This window comes from Gymnogyps californianus, chromosome 1 (genome assembly GCF_018139145.2).
Source record: "Gymnogyps californianus isolate 813 chromosome 1, ASM1813914v2, whole genome shotgun sequence".
Lineage (NCBI taxonomy): Eukaryota > Metazoa > Chordata > Aves > Accipitriformes > Cathartidae > Gymnogyps > Gymnogyps californianus.
The window spans coordinates 145,909,497-145,932,093 of record NC_059471.1 but is presented as its reverse complement, the minus strand read 5'-3'; the positions used below and the strand labels follow the sequence as shown (position 1 = coordinate 145,932,093).

The window sequence follows — 22,597 nt, the reverse complement described above, 5'->3', positions numbered from 1 at the left end:
GTAGATTATGCAGTTTTGCTGAAAATACGAGGTTTCTATCGCACTTGGAATGATGTATTCTCCTTTACTCCCCTTTGGTCTGTTTTTCAGGGCTGAGGTTAAGATAGATAATTAATTCCTCCCATCCCAAGCCTTGTCTTTTAATTTAAGAATTTTCTTTAGCATCTGCCAGAATCTTCTGCATGCACTCCTGAGAGGTTAAGCAATGAAAAAGCCATTAAATTAACTTCAGCCATTAATTTTTTTCAGTAGGATGAAATAGCACTTCAGTATATCAAACAGTTTCTGGTTTATTTCATTTCGTATCATGACAAAGAAAAGAAATGTGGGAAGAAGAGGCTGGTTTTCTGGTTGCATGAGAGGATGGTGAGTGAGGAGGCCTGTCTTCTGGTTCTGCAGCTTACCTCTGTGTTAGCAAGAAGTAGGACACAAGGATTGGATCCTGTGTTAGCAAGAAGTAGGACACGAGGAGTGGATCAGTGGAGTGAAACAGCTATTGCCAAGGGCCTGATGTCCACACTATGGAGTTGGGAAGATAGTGGGGAGAGGTTTAGCTATACTTAGCTAATATATCACTTTCCTCAGAAATACTTTGCTATTGCCTGTAAAGCCTTTTGTGAGAACAAAGCAGTGTCAAGCTCTGTTACGCTGTTCTTTGATGTGTTGTGAGGTCCATAAATGCTATCGCTGGTGAGTCACTCCTGGCCGGGGCTCTGATCACTCTCCTGCTAAGCAGTCTGCCCAATTCTCCATGCTATGTACTTGCCACTCCAAGAAACCCATATGCTTTTTTCACAGGCATAACTTCCCCATTTGGAAAACTGTGTATCTTAGATTTTTCTAAGAAATATATGAAAACAATTTAGTACAAAATCTCCTGGAATGGTGTCTCTAGCAAACTGCATGTACACCTCCTGAAAAGTCCCAAACGGTAGCAGCAGGATTGAGCTTTTGTCAGAAACACAGCAAAGGAAAAATGATCGGTCTTGGAGTGTCTTGAATTAGCAATTGCACGCAGAATTTATGGTGATTTATAGTGCACCAGCTAGTGAGGCTGAAATGTCACTGCTGCATTGAAAGTTCGTATGCCTCCTGCCTTTCTAGTTGTTCTGTGTGCATCCAGTCTCACTGTTCTTCTGGTAGATTTTGAAGATCCTCAGTCATTTGCAATTGTATCATATAGCTGTCAATTCACAGACTTGACAACTTTCCTGCTTTTGGCAATAGACTGTTTCTTTTAGTGCCAATATATTGCCCTACCGGGTTTCGGGACAGATGGTAGTTGGAGCTGCTGAATGTCGGGAAGTTCTGGAGAAACTCAAAGATGCATTTATGGATCAACCCTCATGCGCATGCACTGGAAGCCCAGTGCTACAGCTGTGTTAGATTACCTGTGTGCGTCATGGATGGACTACACGTATGAAGACAGTTTGCCTGGGCCACAGTTGGTTTGCAGTGTGTCATTTACAGATCAATTACATACATGTACTGGGTAGGGTGTGTAAGATTTGCCAGTGATATGAGCTGCCTCTTGGTATTATTTCTGCTTACACATCACTTTAGTTAATAATTCTTCCTAAATGATGTATGTAAAGTAGGTATATATTTCAAAGCCAAGAGAAAGTAAGGATCATCTGAATTGGTCGTACAAGTCTGTAGAGTAACTATTCTCATCACTTCTGTCTAAATAAAATAAGGATTGGCAAATCCCCTTTTTACTCCATTTCAATTTTGGTATAGCTGCCCAGTACGCAATTGCTTGGAGAAGAATGTTGTTGCCGGTGTAGCAGAATGCTATATTTTAATAGCATGGAGATATTTTAAAAATCTCAGTATATGCTTGGGATTAATTTCATTCGTCTAAGCATAAGCATTGAACATTAGTTATTCTAGATGCCTCTGTAGTTAGTAGAAAGGCATCTCTCGAGAGACTCCTCCCATCCTAACCTATGTCTCAAAAACTATTTGTGCAAATAGACCCTGGCCATTGACTGTGTCTCTATAGGGAGCCTGAACAATTCATTCAGATGGGTTAAGTCAGCTGCAGATGGTGAAAGCTGTGAAATCAGATATGATGAAATTCCAAACTCTTTGCGGACTGTGAGCGTTATGCCTGATGATCGATCTATTCAGCATGATTCTCCTTATTTCCTGTTATTATTTTTCCACTCTGTGGGTAACTGCTTTAACAAAAGTTGTGGAGAGAGCTGACCACAGCTTCAGATACTGCTCAGCAGGTTGTTCACTTCTATTGTCTTACACATATTATTTTTGTCTTCTGTAGTCTTCTGGTACCAGTATCACAGTGGATATTGCTGTCATGGGAGAAGCACATGGGCTCATTACAGACCTTCTGGCAGATCCTTCGCTGCCCCCCAACGTGTGTACTTCGCTGAGAACAGTGAGCAACCTGCTCAATACACAGTTAACCTTCCAGGCCATCCACAAGCCGAGGGTGAACCCTTTGGTGTCCTTCAGTGAGAACTACACCTGCTCCGACTCAGAGGAATGTCCAGAGAAAGGAGAGAAACTAGCTATTCCCAAGGTCAGTACTGGACCCTGTCTATCATCTTGTAACTTGGCTCTCCCTAAAGGGACAGCACTGGACTAGTGGGAGATGTCACTGGGCTTTTTGCTTGTTTGCCTCAGATTAACATCTTACGCACTAATCATACTCTGCTATAAAAGGACAGCTAAGTAGACTGTTGGTTTCATAGTAAGACAATTCCTGTGTATCCTTCAACTCATGGCCAGATTAACTTTGGTTCAGGCATCTTTAGAAGATGATGTTCGACACAGGATAGCTCACATAGATGGTGTGCATATTTCCTCGCAGGTGTTGGTTGGAGCTTAAGAGAGAAGAAATGATAGGGAGCAGAGCAAGCAAAAGCCTTTCAGCATCCAGACTCACAAGTCTGCCCCATTACTTTTCACACAGAAATTCCCCTCCCACTCAAAAGATTGGAGCCACTGCATGTGGGGTGGCTGTCCTAGTTGATGGGCAGTGGGGAAGTAAGTAGTAATATGATGGACCTTTTTGTCCACTTTGAAGATTGAAATTTGAAAATCTGTATGAATTTCAGTCTCTTCTTCCTTCCCTTAGCTAGAGGTGTGAAACCTATAGAAGACATCAATGAAAAAGTCTCTAATGATGACCTCCAGGTGCTTTGGATCAAGTTTAAAATGTTGTATACCAAACAAACAAACAAAAAAGATCACCACAATACTTAGTATGACAAATATTGTGAGCTCATGAGAAGCAGTCTTGAGAAGAAAAAGATGACTAAACCAAAAAAATATATATATTACTGCCTTGACAGATGGCTTTATGAATGCTCAGGAATCCAACAGGAAATAACCAGTGTTAACCACCCACGTTTAGTAAGTGAACAACTAGAAAGAACACATCAGCTTTAAAGTAGTTTGAATTGTAGCTTTGTTCCTAATTAGCTGTCCTGCAAGGCTTACGTTTCACTTTTGACACTAAACTAAAATGCTTTTGTTCTGCAATCTCCCTTGTAAAATTAAATATAGGCAGAATACATTGCACAAGCAAATGCTTTTAAGTTTTAGTAGTTCAAATGGCACAGCCAACATTCATTCCAGCATTTCCCAGCGTCTGAATTGCAACACTTGTGATTCTTTTTTAATATATTTTAGTGTGATGATCATTATTATCCTGTTTGCCTGTGTAGCAGCTGTATATATGAAATGGATGTTCACAGGTTTTTAAGTGCATTTTCCAGGTTATTTTAGTGTACATGTCTATAATGGCTGTACTCTAGGCTCTGAGGGGAAAAGTTGAGTGGAAGAACACTGCCATCACATGAGCAAACACAGTGAACAGATACCAGTTTGCTGTTGCATAATACCTAGTGAGGAGAAGAGAAATGAAGGATGAAGAAATGAGTTAATGCTACAGAGAACTAATTTGACTGAAGAATTCACTGACCTAAATGTATTACGGTTCATAAAACTGATAGTTTGCAGTCCTTTATTTAAGTGTCTAAATATAGATTTAGGGTTTTTACCTTAAGCATCTGACACTGAGCGTTTTTGTTAAGGAGATAGTATGTTAACATATTCATCTGTAAGTTTGATACAGAACCACGTCTTCCATCTCATATCTCTTAACCCTCAGGCAAAGTCAAAGCACTCCATCACAGAGACATATTTATTTTAGTTCTTAACTATAAACTCTTCATGAGAACTACAAGAGAAACATCTTACAAAATTATAGCATCTGCAACAGCAAATCTGGATCCACAAAGACTCTCTATCATCATCCTTTATTATCTCTGCCTTCAAAAATTCAGAAAAACAATGTGAGTCCTGTTAGTGGAGAACAGGAAGAGTCAGGTGAAACAAAAATGCAGTGTGGTCAAGAAAAATCTGCTGTAAACAGTGGTGCTTTCTCTAAGCTTTTCAGGAGACATCATATCCCAGAGCATGAAAGTTTTATTTCAGTGGGTGATCTTTGGATTGGGTAGATATATCAGGAAAAAAAGTTGGAGCTCCCCTCCCTTATTTTTCTTACAGCCTTTCTTGCCTTGAATCTCTGATTCTGAGCATTCATGACAGTTTAAATCACAGAATAGTTGAGGTTGAAAGTACATCTGGAGATTGTCTAGTCCAGTCCAGAGATCATCTAGTCCTGTCCCTCAGCTCAAGCAAGTTGAGCCTGGAGCAGGTTTCTCTAGGCTCAACCTAGAGCAGGTTGCTCAGGAGGATGTCCAGTTAGGTTTTGAGTATCTCCATGGATGTAGACTCCACAGCCTCTATGGGCAACCTCTTTTAGAGTTCAGTCATCCTCACAGTAAAAAATATTTTCTTACATTTAAATGGAATTTCTTGTATTTCAATTTGTGCCCCATTGCCTCTTGTCCTGTCACTGGACACCACTGGAAGGAGCCTGGCTCCATCTTTTTTACACCCTCCCTTCAGGTATTTATATACATTGGTAAGATCTCTCCTGAGCCTTCTTTTCTTCAGGCTGAGCAATCCCAGCTCTCTCAGCCTTTCCTTTTATGACAGATGCTCCAATCCCTCAGTCACCTTTGTGGCCCTGATGACTTGTTTAAGTGCCTTTGGTCACGTCATATAAGACCAAAATTTTTAAAGAGCACAACCAACATTGGCTGACTCCAGCGAGAGCTCCAAGTGTTGAACATCTGTGGCTGTGGGGCTGTGGATATATACCTTTTTTTAAATTTGAAATAGGGAGGATAGTCCAGACCCTCGAAGCATTTAAAGCACTGGCTGTGTTGATTTGAAAAGAAGGTAGGCACCATAATACCTGGGAGAATCCAGATTTAAGGTACCTCACTAGGTGGTGTCAGGCAGAATTAATCAAATGGAAATGTTTTTCTTCTGCATGTTTAAAGTTTTTGTAAGCCTATATAAACTTTAAGCAACTGATTTCTCTCTAGCGCTTACGGAGAAGTTTGCCTCCTGGACTGCTGAGACGAGTGTCCTCAACTTGGACCACAACAACATCAGCGACAGGATTACCTACACTGGAGCCAGCTCCAGTGAGAAGGGATCGCAGTGGCAGCATCAAACCTCATGAATCATCTTCATCCAGGTTACAGATTACCTCTTCTCTCTTTTATGTCTCTCTTTGGGCAAATTTCTTTAGTTCTGTGTGATGATGTCCCTGATTTAAAAATGCTGACTCCAAAGTGTGTTAGAACTACTTCTTCATGTTTCTCTAAATTCTTCTCTAAAATCTATTTAGGCTAGCAAAGTGCAGAATTGCACACTAAAATTGGAAACAAGGCAAGATATCTGGTTAAAGTCTTCTTCATATGCAGCGGCTTCCTCCATGGGTATTGCCCAGGCAAGAAGAAATTCTAACAAGTAACCCAGCTGCTGAACATCACTTCTAAGAACACACCTAGTGATGTGGTCCTGTCATTAAACCAGTTCATAAAGCACTTCTCCATCCTCTAGTTACTAACTTCCAGAACACAAACCCTGATTTTAAGTGGACCCTCCTAAAATACACAATTTTGTGGTTTTCTGTCCATAGAAATGGAGTATCATCACTCCATACAGCACTGTACATGCCCTGCATCCCATGTACACACTTAATTCCAGAATATAAGAAGTGCTTAGGGCTGCCTGAATGAACTCACGCAAATGCAATACCGGCAATAGGTGGTAAATAAAAACCATTGAGTTAGATAAGTCAAAAAGTGATTTAGTGGAGAGAAGAATGTACATGTGTTACCACTGGCAAAAAAAAAAAGGTACAAATCCAGGAGTAAAATTACAAAGGAAGATTTGCTAGTAGAGGTTGAAAGCAAAGCTGAAAATGAAATGGCAGTGTAAAGTTTTCTTGCAGGATGGTTGCTGTACTTTCCCTAATTTTAAGCACTGCAGTGGAATCCTTCTTTCCCATTGACCACAGAGTTTAGCTTCTGGGATTCAGAATCCCAACAGTCCCACATTGTTAAACCACGTTGTCGTGATTTAACCCCAGCCAGCAACTAAGCACCACACAGCCACTTCCCCCTTTCCCCCTCCCAGTGGGATGGGGAGGAGGGAAAAAAAAGGTAAAACTCATGGGTTGAGATAAGACCAGTTTAATAACTAAAATAAAATAGACTACTAAGAATAATAATAATAATGTAATAATTGTAATGAAAAGGAATATAACAAAAAAGAGAGAAATAAACCCAAGAAAAGACAAGTGATGCACAATGTGATTGCTCACCACCTGCTGACCGATGCCCGAGCCACGATCCGCCCCTCCCAGCCAACTCCCCCCTGTTTATATACTGGACATGACGTTCTATGGTATGGAATATCCCTTTGGCTAGCTCAGGTCAGCTGTCCTAGCTGTGCTCCTTCCCAGCTTCTTGCACACCTGCTTGCTGGCAGAGCATGGGAAACTGAAAAATCCTTAACTCTAGGATAAGCACTACTTAGCAACAACTAAAACATCAGTGTGTTATCAACATTATTCTCACAGTGAATCCAAAACGCAGCACTGTACCAGCTACTAAGAAGAAAATTAACTCTATCCCAGCCGAAACCAGGACACATCCTTAATCCCAACTGTCTCACCTAGTTAAAAGGCTTTTCCTAATTTGCCACAAGAAGCAAATTCACACAGCTGTTTTGTTGGGGTGCAGACTGAGTGCCTGCTTCTATTTATGATGTATTTATTTACTTATTCATTTAAGATGCCCTATATTTTCAAGGGTTCTGTAAGCAGGTGCTGGTACTGGAAGGGTCACAACTACAAAGCAATAATTAATAAAGCCTTGAAATGAATTTCAGCAAAATCACTGGAGGAATTGTACATTATTTGTTGTCTTGCCTGGAAAAAGAGTTCTGGATTCAATCATGACACATACACTTTAAGGTTATGTTCATATAGTGCATCGTAGAAACAGAGCACTAAATCTGCTAAGAGGTTTGCATAGGCTGAGGTACCCACCTACTCCATTTTGTGCCCAAACCAAAATTTAGTTCCAGTTTCCTAAAGCACATCCCTGAAAGTCTTTCAGAGTTACCCAGAAACACACTAGTTCTCACTTTTCTGAAGAGACAGGTTTTCATCTTATGGCTGTAGTTCCTCATCACTGACTATATGAGTTAGGTATTCCCTGCTCACTCTTACCCATTCTCTTTTTCTCAGGGCCTGATCCCTGAGCCAGTATCATAAAATACATAGTCCTCCCATGAAACGGAGAGAGAGAAGTTCTGTCTGCTCAGCTGCTTACAGCCAGCAACTGACTTGTTCAGGGCATTTGCAGAGGACTACCCTAATAAAGTTGCTTTTCTGCCTGAGGGCGTTCAGGCCTAGGTACCTTGCATTTTGGGACTTCAGTGCTACCAGATAGCCTGAGGTGAGCTGCATTTAACCCTCCACAAGGGCTGTGGCAGATAATCCAGTAGCAGCCAGTGAAGGAAGGAGTTGAATGGATGTTAGTCTTGTCAGAAGTGTACTTGTCTGTAAGAAGAGAGTCTTGGGTCCCAGGCGCTTTTAAATATGATATGTTGCATAGCTATTTCAACAGGATTTCCTCCTTTCTGGCTCCATGAATATTTTTCTGTTCCAGTCAGAAGGGAGCAGAGCCTTCAAAGGAAGGGCGGAGGGCAGTCAGTCATGCAGCCTGGTAGTTGTGGTGCCACCCTGTGAGAATAAAGTTCAGGTCCCCTCCCCACCTCAGCAAGTCCTATCATCTTGGAGCTGGTGGATGAGGAGAGAGTGTGGAGACATGCTTTGCCATGGGGAAAGGAAGAGCAGAGCAAAAGCACCAAATTCAAGAAGAGAATTCAGAGCCGTGATATCAGAAGACTCACATGTTTTTCTGCAATTCAAAATTTGGTGCTGGTAGTGTAGAAAAAGATAGGATCTGAGAAGGCCCGACATCACCAGTGTTTGCTGCTGGATAGCTTGGGTGAACGCAGCCCCAGAAAGCTGCTTTGGTCAGCCTTTCTTCGAGATATGTAAACCTTTCGCATAGAGGAGGCTCTCGTGCAGGGCGACTAGGTGCTCAAGGCAGCCTGCAGAGTACACTGAATGTCTGGTGCAAGAAAAATAAGTGGTTAGCCAAAGTTCCCTTTGTGAGGAGTCCCATGTATCTCAGTAAAAGTAAATATAAAGAGGTTATAACCAGATGGAAATGTTCTTTAGTCACCGGCCTGTGGTTCCCAGGGTGCATTTGATTTATACTGTTGATCCCAGACTCTCACATAGTGTGTAAGCATCCTAAGATGGGAATCAGAGGGAGAAGGAGAGCAATTAAATATTATTGTTGGTCCTTTTCTACGGTTGTTATATAACTCTGTATGATGAGCCAACTAAGCAGGCTATCAATTCTTCCTACGTTTAATGTCGCCAATTGTATAATTATAGCTCTGAAAAGCCTCCCAACCTACTGTTTGCAGTTCTTCTTTTACAGTAGGAGAAACAATGTGTATTCCAGAAAGGGGAAAAATTAATCCTATAAGTCTAGCTTTAAAAATTTTGGCAGACCAATACAGATTTGCTTTCAAGGAAAAGAATTTTGAACTGAAGGGGGAAAAAAAAAAATCTTGATTATCTGCCACTTCCCCTGTACCAAATTCAAGCACGCTACAGGTCATAGAGAAAGAAACATTTCATGGCTTGAAGGGTAGGAGAGGCGAAATGACATTGGAATTGCCCTGTGGCAGATTCTGCAGTTTCAAAAGCTGCAACTTGTTCCTCACAGTCTGGGACATCACCTCTAGATTTCTATAGTTACATATTTGCAAAAATCCCCCTTAAATCTCTGTTTAAGATTAGTAATCCTGTATTCTTCCAACCCCATATCACTAAACTGGTAAGACATGGTCCTCTTATAGCTTCAAATGATTTGGGAAAAATAATAGAGCTTCCACATTCCTTCCCTCAGTCACTTCTATATCCAGTGGTTCTCCCTTAAGAAGTCAAGGAATGTGGTTAGGGGGTTTTGTTTTGGTGTGGTTTGGTTTTTCTTTACAGTGGGCCAGTGTGTTATATTCTTCCTGTCAATTAAAAAACAAAACCACAAAACTAAACAAGCAAAAAAAAAAATTAAAAAACCAGCTGGATTCTTTCTTCCTCTTACTTCATCACAGATTATAGGAATTTGGGGCAATGAAGGCAACCAGCAAATTTTTTTGTAGGTAATGCTTGCTCTTCCAAAACAATAAGGTGTTTGTAGAGTTAAGACAATGTTACATGCTTTTTTCTTTCAGAACACTTTTTTTTTTTTTTTTTTAAGTTTTTTTCAAGTTCAGCCAGGACTAGGCTGCTTTAAAATGCTGTCTTCTGCCCTGCATGTCATCTCATTGCTTGGATGTGAGGCTGTGAGGAGGAATGTGGAGCCTGAGAGGCCTAGCAGATCTGTCCAGAGAAGTCATAGGCCTCATGATAAGAGCCAGTGCTACATCCCTGCAAGCAGCTGACATTTGATGAGTGTCATTCAGGAAAACAACGATAAATACAATTCTCTTGCTTTACAGAAGTATTTGGCCTCTTCTGGTACCCAGTTATAGCCTGAAGGCTGAAAGCATGCACCTATCCTGTTGTAGGGAACCAGCATTTGTTCCCCACACACAGACACATCCACCTTATTTTCCTGCAGTGAGTTTCTCCTGGATCAGTGACCAATGTCTTCAAGGTCTGTCAGTAGGATTTTTTTTGAGATGCAACATGCGTTTCAGTTGGCCAGAGCATGAAGTACTTCACCCAGAGAAGAGGCACACCACTAGCAACAGAAACGCAGGGCTCTTCCAAGCCTCTTCCGGCCTCCTGAGGAGCTCCTCCAGTGCCCGAAGGGTTACTGGGTATCTGCCTTGGCGGTTGCAGCAGAGGAGTCAAAGAGACTAATTTTTCATTTACACTGAGAACTTCTGGCACTTCTGGCTCTTGTAAGGAGGCGTTAAAAGAGAATATAAATTTAACTTATTTCAAGCGAACTTTTAAGCCTCTTTGTACTGTCAGAACAATATAATGAAGACAGCTTTGTATAAATAAAGTGAATAGGCCTCAGCACTGAAGGAAGTCCAGCTTTGGAGTGTCTGCATTGTAAATATTTTTGCTGAATACAATACTGAGCGCCTCACAAATAGCAGTTCAGCCAGCAGATAGATGCCGTTTGCCTCGTCAGATTTTGTGCTATCTCAGTATTGCATACTTCTTGCTGTGGCTCCTAACTTCTTAAGATCTGCTGTTGAGGCTTTTTTACTGTGTTGAACGATGCTTATTTGCGCTCTGGTTTTGCAGCACTGACTCCTGGAACAACTCAATTCTGATGACAATCACGAAAAGCAGGTCCTTCTCCACCTCCTACACCATGTCTTCTACCAACCACCTGAATGCCAAAAGGCAGAGCCGGCAAGGTGAGTGGGCATCCATGGCTCTGTCAGGCTTGCTTAGCTGCTTCCCCGTGACTAGCACGTGCAGCTGCTTTTGATCTCTATCCAATCTGTGTCTTTTCTTATTTTTCCATCAATATAAATGTAGTTACTTCCTTTATTTAAAAAAAAACAAAACAATGGCTTAAAATATTATAGCTTATAGTGATGCCATTGCAAATGTTTTGACTTTTATGATTTATACGGGTTAGTCATGACATGATGTAACAAGTACGATACTAAATCGTGTTGTGGTTTATATCCAGGTAATTCCCTTGACTACAACAGGGCTGAGAACAGAGTGTTTTCTATAACATTTGTTAGATTAACTGTCTGTGTCTATTGCCTGACTGAGATTTCTTGAAGCACATTCGGAGCTGTAGGCAGCAACTGACCCATCTTATGCAAACATATCCAAGACAAAGCCATTATAACTCAGAGGTCTATCTCTGTATATTCACTATTGAGAAAGTCCAGGTAGTTCTTACTGATTTTTAGAGATGAGAAATATGGGGCTTTTTACTCAGCTTTTTGGGCCTTTAAAAAAATTACTCCTGTTTTAACTGAGGGAAAGAAATTGAGAAGATGACTTCTTAATTGATAATGAAATGTGCAATATGACATAGATGAAGCAGTCTTAATCCACAGTAATGTGGTTCTCTTCCCTGTACAAATGCAGGATAAAGTAATGTTTAGCTATGCTTTAACTTGCAATTCAAAATTATCATAAATCAGCCCTTTTTTTTTCCAAACATGAAATGATGTTGAGGTGATGTTACTCAGAGATACTGGCCACTCAGACATCAGATGGAAATTGATAGATGCCTGAGGCCTGACATCGGAAAAGTCAGAGAATCCCGGCTTAGAGATGGGTTTGAAGATACGGCCACACAATTATTCTGCATATCTAGTGCTGTCACATCACATCTCCTTTTCAAACTGAAGAGTTTATTTCATCTCCTCTTGTACAGAAGCTGCTTTGTTATAGCACAGTGAAGATTAAGTGATACGATATTATCTTAAAAGGTAATAGGCACATAGGCAAATGAATAAAATTGAACCTGGAAAATAATGGAGATATAGGGCCAAGAATCCAGGAATTTTTTTTAGAATAAAACAAATCCAATTTAGACGTGTGATTTTCAGAGATTAACCCATTAACTTGAAAGAGGGGGAGGGGGTATAGTATTTTATACTTGAAAAACAAGACTTATCAACCCCATCAGTCAGTTTTACATTTAGTCTTTTCTGCTTCCAGAAAGTCTTAATAGTCATCTCTGTTGCCCAAATACATGAGCTCCCCTATGATGAAGAGAGGGCTCCATTCCATTGCAAGCAATTCCTAGGGGCACTGATTGACAGGAGTAGAAATTGTGGCTCAGCATTTTATGCGGAAGATTGATATTTTGATGTTTTAGACTGTTTACAATCATGCCTTTTTAATTATGATTTGTTTTCCTGTTCCAACTAAAGAATTGCTTCAATTTGCACTAGTTAATACAAATTAGACTTTTATATATTAGCTCCATTGGCAATATATAATAATTCTTGGTAGAAGTTGATCTAGCTAAATCTGTAGATCTGTTAATTTATAAAATGTGTCTTTAATTATGCATGAAAACATTAGCATTTTAAAATACGGCTAGCTATACCTATTTTGGCAAAATTCTGAGGTAAACTCAAGTGTTTTTGTATGTAATTTCACATCACATTGAAGTTACTGTTTTATTTCTTCAACACTGCACATGTGTAAAAGTTCTGGAGGACCTAAGCAGATGGATGTACTTAAAAAAATTCTCCCTGTATTGTTACTCTTCTCTTATCTTGATTGTTCAAAATTCCTTGCTGTAGCAAGGCACGTTTTCTGTCACTTTTGCCAATAGATGGTTACATGTTGGAGTATTGAAAATAGGTTGGCAATTTTCTGGTAAATTTATTTACTTTTGGTTACCTACCCTTGCAAATTTAAAAAAAAAAAACACAACCAAAAATATTTCAAGAGACAGGAGCCCAGACTAGCAGTAGAATGCCAGCTGTGATTAGAAACATTATTGTGAAAATCGTTGTTTAAATTGCCAGGACTTGCTTTAAATTGTTGAAAGATGACCATATATATTGTATTCTCTAACAGTCATGAAGATTACCTGGTAACATGTAGCTCAAAGATAGGTAATAATCCAACTCAATCCCCTGTGCAACTAACAGACTGCGAAATGTTTTGAGAGACATATTTTTGTTGGATGGAAAGCAGATATCTCAAAGGATTAGTAAATGTGAAACAGAAGCTTTTTGTATTTTAAAGCTATTTCCATACATCATGGCCATCTGATAACTTTTTAATTGCTCTGGAGGCTGTAGGTTTCTGGTCTCAAGACTAGCATAATATCCTAGTTGCAATCATTGAATTAAGACAGTAATACATACCACATGTCTGCTGAAGAAATACCCTAACCAAAACTTAGGAGATGTTGGATATCTCAAAATTACAGTGTAGTAACTGTCAGGGATTACTTTTAACTCTTAGATTGTCAACAGTAAATCATATTTTAACCTCACATCACAGTAAGTTGTTATCAGGAAAAACCACTGGAACTGTAGACATATATCCTGCAAGGTTAGTATTTCATAAAGTTAAATCAACATATTGCCTTATTCTAAGATAATTTGTGTGTCTGGAATGCATTTAGATAGTGGGCACAATTCAAACATAAAACCAGTTAAAGTTCCTAAGCTCTTTATGTCATTTGACTTTGAAGATGAACATGGTAAATGAACTGGGGCTGAGTTCCTACAAACTTTAGAACAAGAGGTAAGTCAATTTACATGCATTTCCTTTTAAGCTAGATTATGTTTGCTCCTCTGCGCTTTATTGTGAATGGGACCTTTTTGTCCAAGACTAGAAAATGTAAAGTGGATTCAAAAAGAAGGTGGCACTTTGTCTCAAACACTAGACTGGCTGATGCATTTCATCTTGGCAGTGGTGCTTAGATAGAATAAGGGACAGAGAGAAATACATCTTGCTAGTGTTCACATGTGGATATTGGCAGTTTCTGATACACTAGCTCAGGAGTACAATACCATGTGGTACAGGTAATGGTTGCAAGTCTCCCATAGTGAGCAACAGATACTGAAAAATAAATTCAAGCTGCACAAGATCAAGGCCGAAATCTGTGAGGAATGTGGAAATGGCACCGTAAGTGCAACATTTTATATTCATACATTATATGACTGCTAAAAATTGCTTTTTTGGTTTATTGCTAGTCTTCACACATGTACAAATTCAAATTTGCTGGGAACGTGTGTAAGCCTTTCTTGTCCCTGCTTTACAGATGGACACAGTGAAGCAAAGAGAAGCTGCAGATGGGTCTGGGAACTGCCTATTTGGAGTTTGGTGTCTCTGTCACTAGAACATGTTGATACCAATAGTCATGCCACTAATGCATGCCTTTCATTTCATGCCTGCCAGTTAGTGCATCCTGCTCAACAGGGAGAATATGCTTCATATTTTGAGCCAGATCTTCAGCAGGTAGACGTGGCTGATAATAATGGAGCTTCATCTCTCTGTGACAGCCGTCGGCTTGGCTCAGAGTGGAGGAGGGTTTTCTCTTATTTTTCAGTTTGGAAGCTATGCTGGTACCTGTGCATCTCAAGAGGAGTATTTCTGCACAGTGAACTCATACAACCATCTGCCACTTCTGTTAATTGACAAGACTCTTCTTTTCTCTTGCCAGGTATCCCGCCAAATATTTCACCTCTCACCTCCCCATGCCATTCACCGATTCAGGGAACGCCTGCCACAAGTCCTACCGGAAAAACATCTTCCGTGTCATTTCCAGACTCTACAGATATTGACACCAAGCAAGGCTTAAAGCCACACAAAGTCTTAACTTCTACTCAGAGTGTACCTAGCCTGTCAGACCCTATTATCAGCCCCTCTGTCATCTGCAGCAGGTAAGATAGTAATTTGACATGCGTTGGAATCATTTCACGTTGTTCTCACGAACAAGCTCTTTTGGCCCACATACAAGTTTTTGTGATTTGCTGCGGTATTGTGTATTGATATTTCACCATATCTGAGCAGTTCTTAGTATATGAGTAATTGTGTAGATTGATGCTACAAAGTGCTTTTAAAGTGCAAGACTGTTAGCTACATTTATAGCTTTTACTCATGTCAGATGCACAGTCTGATTCATAAATAAATTCTTCGTCAATAACTTGCAGATCTCAAAGCTGGATTTTATGTTAACAACGTGTGTTTCTCACGCCATGCCCTTAACATGAACAGTCACTTTCAGGTCACAGGCCAAGTCTTTCACAGCGGGCACCTGATGTTTGATAGAAAAATCTGACTGCCTGGGTTTAAAAGCTGCTGGCCTGTAGCCTTCTGATAAAGGCGTGCCAACAATGCCTGAAGACTATGTAATTTTGAGCACTCTCTCAGAAGGAGTGGATCCTATCCGTCCTAGACAGAGTCAGATTATGTAGCATTGGGATTTTTTTCAGAAGTCAACTGCAGCGGAGTTCTGTTTACTGCTAAGAGTTAGAGTAACACAGTTTAATTTCACACTTTAAAGTAGCCCATTATTAGATTACGCAGACCTGATCTGCAAAATCAGCATTTTGAAAAGAAAGTTGTTCTGCTTATCTTCTTGAAAAGGATTCAATTGCTAAGTTAGATTACTGGAGTTTGCAATGTGTCCAGTTCAGAATAGTGGGAAACACTGCTATTTAGAAGCCTGTTGCAGTGCAGTTTCAAGGTTACCTTACTCATTAGATGTTACTTTTGGTCATAGTAGTGATTGATTTGTGATTATTGGCTAGCCAGCAGACAGCACGTTATCTGAGGCTGTGTTCAATGTTACCAAGTTTGACTATCTTTGGAAATAGTTTTTTGTTTCTGGCTTTGGTCACGTGACTTTGGATGTGTCTCGGTATGCTGTGTGCAGGGCTAGGAAGTGGATGTGAGAAAGTCAAAATTGAGATTGCGAGTTTGCTCAAAGGAGTCATCCTCACTGGAGTTCAGACTAGGATCCTGACAGGCTTTTAAGACATATTTAGGTGACTAAATAGAAACCAAGTGCTTTTAAAAGTTTTCCAAAGGTATTGGAAAACTGGGACTTGCACTGATTCATTTGAAATGAAAACTATATTACACATAAGAAATATACTGTAAATCTGCTACTGTCTCATTAAACTGTGCCTTTATTACTACTTCAACAAAATATTATTACTTTAGGTAGTAACAATTATCGCTGGAAGCCTTCTATTAAAGAGAACAGTTAACAATTGCTTAAAAAATGTCAAAAAAAAAAAAATCAATGTAAGGTTGTTGTAGATAGTAATGAAATCTATTTTCTTGATATGTGTAGACTTTCATTTCAATGTAATCATTGGTAAAATGCTCCTTAGCTTTTATGTGACTACTGTCTTATGTGATCTACGCAGGTTGCATAGCGTATTTAGATTCTTAATTTCTTTGTTTTCAAATGCTTAGTCTGTGTAAGCATTACAAATAGTTACATTGCTGGCATAGACCTTGTTGTTGATTATTTGAAACAAACACATTATTTAAAATATTATGGTGTAACAACTGCTAATGGAATTGTCATCCACTATTACTAATAGCCACTGTTCCTTTAATGTCCATTGAAAAATCATAAGCACTGTCACATTTCTAGCCATTAGTGTATAGAACTGTCATATCCACAGATACAAGCTGAAGTAACAGCACATAAATAATGCACCCCTTAATAATGTAAGCACAATTAAAAAAAAAAAAAACACCAACAAAAAAAACCCAAACAAACAAACAAAAAAACCCAAAGAAATTAAATGGCTAAGACAAGCTGAGAGAGTTAAATTAACAAACACTGGAAATAAATCTTTTAATGTTTGAGCTTTCACATTGTAGATTGCTAGTCTTCATGGTATGCAATCCCCTACATTTACTGCCAAAAAAACTGCCTTGCTAGGAAATAATACTGAGTCAGCAAACCTCTGCCACCACCAAACCACTCCGTCCCCCAACAACAACAGAGGAAATGAACTCTTGATGGGTTCAGTGCTTTAAATCAGATCCACCCAGGCAGTGGCATCAAGACAGCAGTTTTACTGTACCTTTGTTTTTACTTACAAAGTGAAATGAGGTAGGGCAGCAGAGTTTGAAAACTGCATTAAACAAGAGCATATACCAGGCAATGCTGTTAAAATAACTTGTAAGTAATCATTTTTAATTCTGCTTAGTGAATTAGGCAGGAATCCTGTGGAAAAAATGTTAAACAGTCCTGTGATTAAGAAGTATATTATGCCTGTGCATGAAGAGGATTGAGTTAAAGTTGCATAGGCACGTTTACGTCTGACATAGAGCAGATTTCAAGTGTTCTACTAGTGTCGTGGTTTAACCCCAGTCAGCAACTCAGCACCACGCAGCCGCTTCCCCCTCCCCCTCCCAGTGGGGTGAGGAGGAGGAAAGCAAAGGAAAAAAAAAGTAAAACTCGTGGGTTGAGATAAGAACAGTTTAATAACTAAAGTAAAATATAATACTAACAATAGTAATAATGAAATATAATAATAATAGTAATGAAAAGGAATGCAACAAAAGAAGGGGGGGGGAAGAAAAAAAAAACCAGTGATGCACAATGCAGTTGCTCACCACCCGCTGACCGATGCTCAGTTAGTTCCCGAACCGCGATCCGCGCCTCCCGGCCAGCTCCCCCCTGTTTATATACTGGGCATGACGTTCCATGGTATGGAATACCTCTTTGGCTAGTTCAGGTCAGCTGCCCCGGCTCTGCTCCCTCCCAGCTCCTTGCCCACCTGCTTGCTGGCAGAGCATGGGAAACTGAAAAGTCCTTGGCTTAAGATAAGCGCTACTTAGCAACAGCTAAAACATCAGAGTGTTATCAACATCATTCTCACACTAAATCCAAAACACAGCACTGTACCAGCTACTAAAAAGAAAGTTAACTCTGTCCCAGCCGAAACCAGGACAACTAGGTAGCTCAGTAATTTTAATATAGTGTTTTATGTGCACCATATATATTAAATCAGTGTGAGTTTGCATATGTTCTGGAAATAAAGAGGTACACTCATAATGACGCAAAAGCCTTATAGCATTATAACCAATCAAAGGCTCTCTTTCTCTTTTACATTTTGGCTTGTTAGCATTGACCTTATGGAAACCACAAGGAATGTGGGAGAGAGAAATCAATACTTTTTTTTCATCTTGTTTATAAACCTGAGTGATACAAGATTTATTTGCTTGGCTATGCACTACGAGTATCATTGTATACAGATTTGTATTTTTATTTAAAATTCTTTCAGGAATTCATTATGTTTGCAGGGCATACCAAGCTCCAGAATACTTTCTGGATGACCCAGTCAAAAGCCATCTGGCATAGGATTTCAGCCGTTTTTATATGGTGAACTTACATTGGTGCAAAGTTTCTAGTACAAAGTTTGACCAATCAAAATAATTTTGTAATAGTTGCTTTGCAAAGGCTGTTATGTATGAGATATGCCACAAAATACTGACTCGAACCAGAGAAAGAAATGTTAAAATGGCAGTTTTTCGTGGACAGATTTGATATAATACTGCTAAATGAGGCTTCAGATTTGTTAAGTTCTCTCATGTTTTCATGATATATCATTGTTCCTTCAGGTCCTAGACTCAGTCATATTGGGACATTGTAATTGGAAATGTTCCAGCTGGTATTGAATTCACATTTAGGGCTTAAAGGGAAATACACACAAGGAATAAAGCATTTTAATGGAAGGGAAGAGCCAGTCATTTGGAAAGGCCATGATATTGTGCTCCCTCCCACAATGTCTTTCTGTTCTGGGAATGATGAAGCAAACTCTGTCTTCTAGTTTCATTGCTAAATGTCTGGATGCTAGATCACTCACCTCATGTTCTGTCCGAAACGCCCCCTTGGTGCTGATGTACTTGCTATGTTGTCACCGAAGTAATGGCAAAATACCTCTTTCCTCCTTAAGAGGAACATATTCAGGTTTTAGGCAGGAAAAGCAGAGTAAAGCCACATCATGACTGTGATCAAATTGAATTATATAAGATTGTATGGCACTGTGGCACATTTTCATCATTTTAATTCATGTTTATGGGGCAGGTGTAGTGCAAAACCAGGGGATTTTTTTGTACTGATAAACTTAGAGAATAAAAAAATCATTTAAAAAAAAAAAATCACATGGTATAGGTTTACTGTTGGCAACACAAATTTAACGGTGATGGCCAGTTAATCCAAGGTGGTCTTGTGTTTTTGTCTTTTTACATCCCTGACTTCCAATAAAACTTCAGCTCGCTCTTGTAATTTCGTCTGGAGAATGCACCCTGTACCATAGCTTATACTGTATGACATAATCTTACACTGTCAGCAGGAAATCATTTTACATAAGACTGTCTAATGCACATGGTTCTTTATATTGTGCATGTTTCTTGATGTATTTCAGCTGTGGCAGACCCTATAACCAAATAGAAGCTGGTGATGGGACACTAGATAGAAATGATGGTACCACACACACCTTGAACAGAACAGGTAATTCTTTGTCCATCAAAAACTCCTCATCCCTTAAAATTCAATAATCAGTCACTGAAAGGGCAGATATGCCTGTCTGTCATAAAAGGAGAACATACGTAGGTGAGACCGTACAAATTGTCTTTCAGGCTCCTTTCCTTTTTGTGTGTACAACATGTGCGAAATGCTAATGAAGAATAGATTTAAAATATGAAGGAAATACAGTTTCCATCATCTAACGTAGTCAGCTCAAATAATGGTCCTCAAAATTTTTCTCACTCTTCAATCCCTGATCCCATTTTTTACACTCTGCAGGGTATATGCTTTAATGCCTTTGGACAGATTGTCTGACTTTGGACCCAGCCAAGCTGCACATATGTATTATGAGTCAGAGATCCTGTTGCTATTATTCAGAAGGTCACAGGAAGACTTTCATGCAATCCTTGCTGTTCACACAACAAGCTTTGTGATTTGTGTTGCAGATGATCCTGCGCAAGCCACTTCTGACTATGAGACCAACAACAGTGATAGCAGCGATATCGTACAAAATGATGATGAGACAGATTGCTCCAAAGAGCAGACACGGAAGGGATCCGTCTGTAGGACATACACACCTGAGACCATCATTCTGCATCCCTTGATACCACCTGAGGTAGCTTGTTTAAGTTCCACTTGCACAATAGACTGAGTGTATACTGACTCTGGGGGAAAAAAAAAAACAAAACAAAAAACTAAACCAACCAAAAAACCCAAACCCCCACAAAAAAACCCCATAGGGCTGTCTAAAGATTGTGACCGTGGTTTTAAGCAACAATTGCAGCAGGCTCCTACCTTGCAGTAGGAGGATTGACTTTCAAGAATTGAAAGGAACCATTGAAATGTGTGAGAGCTGCTAAGCACTGGCCACTTGTGAAACACTAACCGTCTATTTTGATGAATAAATATAAGTTTATGGATCTGGCCTTAGGCATTTCTGAAATGTTTGGCTTCTGTGTTAGCGTTGCCTTTAAAGGAAATGGATTGGAAGGAAGAGAAATTATCTTCTCAGACTACCAGCATGATATATAGTCTTCCTGTTCAGCCACTTCAGCTTCTCAATGGCCTTGCAATCTTGGCTAATATATACAGTGGTTCTTATTTTAAAATAAATTAACACTTGTCTGAGGGTGCTGTGTGATATTATTGTTGGTGTATGTCTTGAACATAAGAACATTACAGTATGGTGAACAAGTGCTGATCTTCTCATGACTACTGTATTCAGCTGTAAGCTTGATTGAGAAGCAGAGGGAAAGCTTTGTATAGTTAGATTTTCCACAGCCTGTTGTACAACTGAATTAATAAATTTAAGTTGGCACGAACTCTTGAAAACTTTATTGTAATCTGTTGAATTGGAGTTGGACAGCTGAGAGAAGGCATTTTTCTTGAGATATTTTGGCATTTACTCATCTACAGTTTCTTAGTAATAATGAAATTCAAGGCAGTATACAGGGAGAAATATGAAAGAGGGGCACAACCCATCTTTTATTTGCAGACCTTGACAAACAGGTAGGTGTCAGTTTAAGAAGTACTGGTCTTCACTTGGACCAAGCTCCATTAGCCATGTCAGATTGTAATGAATGAGTCCTGATGCAGAAGTAGAAACTGAGCACTTTTCCCTCTGTACTGCAGCAAATTCTACAATAAAGAAGACAGACTCCCTTGGAAATGAATGAATGATTCCCATGAATGAATGAATTAATGTGTCTCATGGATAAGTTCATATACAGAATTTCCTATTCATTCAAGTGAAACAAATTATAAAGGAGAGTGACTAGCTGCAGGGCTGGTAGAAATGGGGACATCTCCGCTGAGCTGAGTAAAGTACCATTCACTTACAGATGATGCTAATGTGACCTTAGTTTTTAAGAGCATAATTTTTGCATGAGATGCTTCACAGAACTAAAATTCCTCTTTATTCTGATTTCTGGCATAGGACAAGCCTGTACTTGCTCCTGAGCCTCTGGTTATGGACAACTTGGATCCCTTGATGGAGCAGCTAAATAGTTGGAACTTCCCAATCTTCGATTTGGTGGAAAAAATCGGAAAGAAATGTGGTCGGATTCTCAGTCAGGTGAGAAGGATATCTTGTCTGCAATGACTGGCTAGATTATTGACAGATTTAGACAAAGTAGTGTTAAGACCCATTCTCCTTACAAGCTGGTCATCCAATGAATTGTGATCCCTGCCACCTAATTCAAAGCTGACAATATGAACTCCGTCTCATTACATTCCTTACTTTTAAATTTCTACATTTTTATATTTAAAAATGCTAAAGAAAAAACCACACACCTATTCTGCCTGCTGCTGTCTGCCAATGAGTTTACATAAACCTTTCTGAATATTCTCTTCCATCTGCAGGAGGTGCTGCCACCCCATACTGAGTTCTTTGTGAAAGCATTTCTCAGGGGGTTCAGCATGGGAGGACTAAACAGTAAATATATTCTGTTGATGCAGGAAATACAGGACTTTGGTCCTTTTTTATACTGGAGATTTCAGTCAGGCTGTGCAAGAAAGCAAGGTTTCAGAAAGTGGGGGAAAAAACAGTCATTGCTATATTCCCTCACCTTTAAAGAATCAGCACTTTGATAGTAAATTCATGTCATTATTATGTAGGGAAGTCTAATTTACTTTTAATCAGGATGTGAGAGCTTACTAGTCTTTCTTTCAACTATCGGTTTTTCATTCCCTCGTGTAAGTTGAATGCAGGTACTGACACAGCCCATCTCTACCCAGCACGATTAATGTCACTTCCATAATCACTTTCTTGGCTGAACTTTCTTCTCTGTTATGCCCCGTTTCCTGGCACACTGAGAAATTAGCCATTTTTTCTTACGGAAGTATTGAGGTTTATTAAACAGCAAAGGCAAGTAATTATTATTATTTAGGCATGGAAGGGAAAAAACTCCAAGAGAATCTGACTGATCTAGTATCACTTTACAAGGCATTATGTAGTGATGAGTGCTGGAAAGAAGAGATTATGTTGATTGGTATAATGTGGGACAATTAACACCCGCCACAAACACAGAGGTTAGTGTGTCAGGCAGATCTCAGTGCAACAAGCTCCAGAGAATGCTGTATCAAATCTTGGTCCCTTGGTGGTTAACTATTATTCAGCTAGATTCAATTATCCAGTGGTCAACCAGGAAAAC

The 22,597-nt window shown here is 39.6% G+C and overlaps 1 protein-coding gene across 1 annotated transcript in view; it reads left to right on the top strand.

Annotated features, from left to right (window-relative positions):
• PDE3A (phosphodiesterase 3A) overlaps positions 1 to 22,597 on the top strand; it is a 49,186-nt gene that overhangs the window by 3,012 nt on the left and 23,577 nt on the right. The window contains exons 2-9 of the mRNA XM_050899011.1: positions 2,285 to 2,545; positions 5,430 to 5,584; positions 7,220 to 7,222; positions 10,748 to 10,863; positions 14,610 to 14,829; positions 19,345 to 19,430; positions 19,892 to 20,061; positions 21,382 to 21,519. Of these exons, the coding sequence (XP_050754968.1) occupies positions 2,285 to 2,545; positions 5,430 to 5,584; positions 7,220 to 7,222; positions 10,748 to 10,863; positions 14,610 to 14,829; positions 19,345 to 19,430; positions 19,892 to 20,061; positions 21,382 to 21,519 (1,149 nt within the window). The remainder of the gene's footprint in view (positions 1 to 2,284; positions 2,546 to 5,429; positions 5,585 to 7,219; positions 7,223 to 10,747; positions 10,864 to 14,609; positions 14,830 to 19,344; positions 19,431 to 19,891; positions 20,062 to 21,381; positions 21,520 to 22,597) is intronic.